General features: G+C 51.4%; 1 protein-coding gene across 1 annotated transcript; it reads right to left on the bottom strand.

The window, feature by feature from the left end:
• Positions 1-527: 527 nt before the first annotated feature.
• On the bottom strand, positions 528-3,370 carry HDHD3 (haloacid dehalogenase like hydrolase domain containing 3). The gene has a single exon (XM_083713292.1). It carries the CDS (start codon positions 1,694-1,696, stop codon positions 974-976), a length of 723 nt encoding a protein of 240 aa, XP_083569418.1. The 5' UTR covers positions 1,697-3,370; the 3' UTR covers positions 528-973.
• Between the last annotated feature and the right edge of the window lie 1,505 nt (positions 3,371-4,875).

Genomic DNA, 4,875 nt, shown 5'->3' with positions numbered 1-4,875 from the left:
GCTGCCTAATTTGAAGCTACCGTTTTGCACATTCCCCCCCACCCCATTTTTGCTGGGAACCTCATTCCAGTTTGCTAAGAATCTCATTCAGTCTTCCTCAAACCGACACCAGCACGTTCGGTGATTTTGGCAAGCCCGTTCTCTTCCCACATACTTTCTAGCATACCTTTGTGACCATGAGGGGTAGAAACTTGTTTTTCTTTTTAAAATGTGTTATTCTCAGGAAGCTGAACCATGCAGAATGTTGCATAGCATTCTTGTTTTTCTGTCAGACTGTGGCAAACACACAGCACGGGGCAATAAAATGGGAGATCCTAGAATACTGTAATAGAAGGGTAGAATTTGAAAGGGACCCAACGGTCATCTAGTCCAACCCCCAGCAATGCAAGAATCACCACTAATCACATCCATCAATCTTTCTCTACTGCATCACATAACAGAAATAGGCTGCCTTTTAAAAAGCAGCCAGGCCTCCAGGTTCACATTTCATTGGTTCCCAAGGCTATATAACAGGGGCACAAGGATACGCATTCTAACAGCATTTTTATTTATTTTTAAAAGGCGTATGCAAACAAAAGTATATAAACAACCAAATACTTTAGGCATTTAAGCCAGGGATGTTTTATTATCTGTTTGTTATGAAATTGTGCTAAATAATTTAAGCTCAAGTTTTTAAACTTGGGAGAGGTCCTTTTTTGGGCAACAAACTGACTCAAAAGTAATTACATGCATAAATAACTCACGGGTGTCAGGGGGCAGGCCTTTTATCTTTCTCCCCGATCCTGCTACCTCCTTTATTTTTATTTATTTAAAAAATTAAATTAGATTATTAACTTAATTATTACTATTTTTAATGTAGAAGAACGTAAAGTGTTTCCTCTCTCTCTCTCACCTTCCACCTGCCAATTGAAGTGATACAGTCTAGGAAGGACACCAGGTGTGATTTAGCTGAACCCTGACAAAACTCCCCTTCTTAGCCCTTCTCTATAAGGGACGGGAGGTGCATCAGTGATGGTAGGATGTGGACATTGGGCACTTCCGCATCCTTCTCGAGAGGCTGGCAACCTGATTTATACAGAAAACTGTGCATCCCTGCCTCCCTCGCTGCCTTGTAGTCATTCACATAGTCGTCCCCCACATGCGCTGCCAGCTGAGGAGACACTCCTGCGATGCGCAGCGCCTCCAGGAAAATCCGCTTGTCCGGCTTGGCAAACCCCACTTCTTCCGAGGTCAGGACAAAGTCGAAGTGCTGGCGGAGGCCGCAGCGGGTCAGCACTTCCTGCAGCCTCCGGTCAAAGTTGGAGATGACTGCCATGGGGACCCCCATCCTCTGGCATTGCTGCAGAGTGTCCCTGGCGCCCGGGAGCAACTCCCAGTTGTGGGCACTGCTGTAATCCCGGTAGAGTTTCTCTGCAATGGGCCGGACGGCCTCCTTGCCGTGGACACCGGAGAGCCGGAACGTCTCCATGACAACATCCATCCACCACTGCTTGGAGCTGAGGCCTCTGTCTGAGCCATAGTTGGGGAAATGCAGGCTTTGGGCCCTGTAGGCTTGGCGGAAAGACTGGGTGAGGGCTTCGGCCTGTACCTGGACGCCACAGGCCCGGGCCTCAGCAGAGTAGCTCTCACCCACGGGGACACGGAGGCGAAGGAGGGTGTCCTTCACGTCCCACGTCAAGAGCCGAAGCTTCAGCATGGTGTCAGCACTAGCCTAGAAAGAGAGGGGAACGAGAGAAGGGAACTAGACGTCAACACATCTTATCACGGGCAAAATCTTGACTGGCGCAGTTTGGTTCATGGCCCCCCAACGCAAGCAAGGTCTCGAAAGGAAAATCCAGCAGCCTCCAGCCAGCATGACTTTGTAAGCTCTGTCCTGGCAGGTCTGCAAACTGGTTTCTGTCTCCAAGCTCTGGCAGAGGAGGCCCTTTCTCTGGCAGGAAAATCTTGTCATCTGCCAATCCGGCTGCCCTGCAAGGGGGACTTTCACTTGGAGGGGTGGACTTGCTGCTCGGACGTCCAAGGCCAGAGAATGAAAATGAGAGCGGCCACCTTTGACCAGCGTGCTTTCAGGAGGCAGAATTAGCAACAGGTTAATGACTAATCCTGGACGGCTGCAGACGATGTACTGCAAAGCAGCGGCTGAAGGAGGGAGACTTTTGAGTGCTTTCAACTGTTTTCATTCTGCTTTTCTGCAAAGGCTTCCAACATGGCCCACGCTTAAAAAAGAAATAAATCACCAACTGATGAAACACTTAATGAAGTTACAAAAGCCTGAAACAATGAAAGCAGAGAGGGCAGGAACATAACTTTGGCTACGTACTCTGATCAGACCTTGACGAGGAGCATCCGAAAGACACGCTTCAAGAAATGGGCAGGCAGGGTGAGGTGGGGAGTGGGAGAGACCCACCTAAAATCCAGCATGTTCTCAGCTGGGGAATTTGCTTTTGGTGCCAGAATCAAGCTCACAAGCCTTTCAGACAAAAATGCAGTCCTAGATATGGCCAGCAGCTGGACGGGGTGGGGGAAGGATACTTGATATTTGCAAGGTTAAAAAAACGAGTTCAGGTGTGTGTCCAGAAACCCACAATTGCAGATCCGCTGCCAAACAAAACTCTACCAGCAGATCCCTTTTTCTTTTCTGCAGCCCATTTCCACTGCTTTAAGAGACTCCCACACACAACCTGTGTCATCCCCCCCCCCCCCCGTTGCCTGGTGCCTGACTGCCCCTCTTCCTGCTTGCGAGGCAGCAGGAGTAGAAAAAGGCAGCCGAACCAGTTGGGCAGGAAGGTGAGAGCCAGATGGGGCACAGCAGAGGTGGAACTGGGTGTGGGCATGGCTTGGCTGGCCTTCCAAAAGGAACACAAAGGGTGGTGTTGCACAAGGAACCACCCAGGCCAGCTCCCCTCACCCTCCAGGCACTGCCAGGATCCCTTTCAGGTTGTGCCTTTCCCGTGGCAGGGGTGGGGGTGCAGGATAAGAAGTCATTGGCCACCCTGGCTGGCGGCGGGTGGGCAGTTGGTTTCATGCCTGCCACCCTTCACTGGAGACCTCAAAGCAGAAGGTCATTTAGGAAGGCTGGGGTCATTTAGCTCTCTGGCTTTGCTCTTGGAGTGTATAATTCTCTCTTCACCCTTATCTAGGATTAAAGGGCATTATCTGGAATGCTTGTTATACTCTGCTTCAGAGCCCCAAGAGGCTCTCAAAGCGGCTTACAAAGCTTCTCAGCATGTAACGTGCTCTCAGCACCTCATCCATCCATCCATCTGGATGAGCAGGATGCGTTAGTGGCTAGGCAAGAAGAGGGGCATTCCTGCTCTTACCTCTCCTGGGTGTCACATCAGGAAACAACCTCCCTTGGAGGGGATGGGGTGGACAGGTAGGGGGGGGATGAGGGAGGCAATGCTGGGGTGGGGAGAGGAGGGGGATGCTGACAGGATCCCCTTCCTGGCAGTGAGTACCAGGGAGTGGGACTGGGAATCGCGTGCCCTCTCTGCTGCCCATTGTGCCACCTGCCTGATGTTTGCTGCGGGAAAGTCTGAGTGCAGTGGTGAGTTGGTAGGTGTGTTGCCTGCTCCAAACAGGGTTGCACTCCTCCCTCCAAAGGCACAGGTGCGTAGCCTAGGGGGTGTTCCTTTGCCACTAGAGGCCCAGGTGGCTATGAGCGCCTTTGGGCCACCTGTGGTTGGCAAGGCTGCTGCAGCTGTTCCTGGACCAGGAAGGAGCCCTTGGCCTATGCCTTGCCATCCTGGCACTCTGGAGAGGATTAATGCAATGAGCTCTGTGTGTGTGGACTGGTGAGGGGGGGCCCCAGCTTCTCTCGAACTTAACCCAGAAGGTTAAGCATCTGGGTGCAGCCTGGGGCACCATGTAACTTCTCTGCCAGGCAAGCTGCACTGGCTGCCTATTCTAATTTTGCTTTTAACATTTAGAGCCCTAAACAATTTGGGACCCAGTTACCCCCCCCCCCCATATATCCGAGAGAGTAACTTTACTCCTCAAGAGGCCATTGCTAAGAGGGAGCATTTGGGACTCTGCCAGTTGCTGGGAACCACAGCCTTGCTCTTGTGCTGAGGTCCTGCTTGCTCGTTTCCCATCTGGTTGGCCGCTGCGAAAGTAGGGTACAGGACTAAATGGGCCATCGGCCTGATCCAGCAATATCCTCTGTTGTCCTTATGGGGTGCGATGCACCAGAGACCAGCCTCTTCTCGAGGTCTTATCTGCAACGAGAACCGAGTGTTTTGGAGATCGGAGACATTAAAAACAGTCTTCTCCAAAACTGTGATCCAGCTAGTTTTCAAAATAATAACTACAGTTGTCCTCATTGTCTTTGATTTTACAGAGCTTGTAAATTTTTGGATTTTATATTTCATCTTATTTTACTGCACGCTACTTTGGCTATTTATTTCCAGGCTTTGAAGCCGCTTTGCAATTAAAAAAACAGAGAGGGGAGGGACCATGGCCCAACGTAGCCCTAACTGCTCCCCGCACCCAACTTCCTTGCACGGGGCTCTGGTTGCGCGTGTTGGTGGCCGGAGAGGAGCTCCTGGAGTGGGAGCTCAGGCTGGGCGGGGGCGAGGAATGGAAGACAGCGGTCACCTTACCTCTTCTCCGTAGCTTCACCTCGACTGAGTGCGCAAGCGCAGCTCAGGGAGAATGCGCGTGCTCAGTAAATGCCTACGCCCCCACTTAGCCCGCTTTCTTGGCGCTGCACTGATTGCAGCAGCAGCAGAACAGGCGGTGAGGGTCATTTGCAGCAGCACCCCCCATCACCGCTTTGTGAATGAAGACTTGGCTCCGGAAAAGTGCTTTTGAACGATCAGCCTGAAGCTGGAGCAGAGCTTTGTTAAAGTCCAGTAGTGAGGCAGCCAGAAATTC

The sequence above is a fragment of the Podarcis gaigeae genome (genome assembly GCF_964106915.1).
Source record: "Podarcis gaigeae genome assembly, chromosome: 14".
NCBI lineage: Eukaryota > Metazoa > Chordata > Lepidosauria > Squamata > Lacertidae > Podarcis > Podarcis gaigeae.
Note: the sequence above shows the minus strand (reverse complement) of the source record. Positions and strands in the feature narration are given on the sequence as shown.

What these genes read in the sequence shown, in the direction of transcription:
- HDHD3 (XM_083713292.1), bottom strand. Translation starts at nt 1,696, where the DNA reads ATGCTGAAGCTTCGGCTCTTGACGTGGGACGTGAAGGACACCCTCCTT.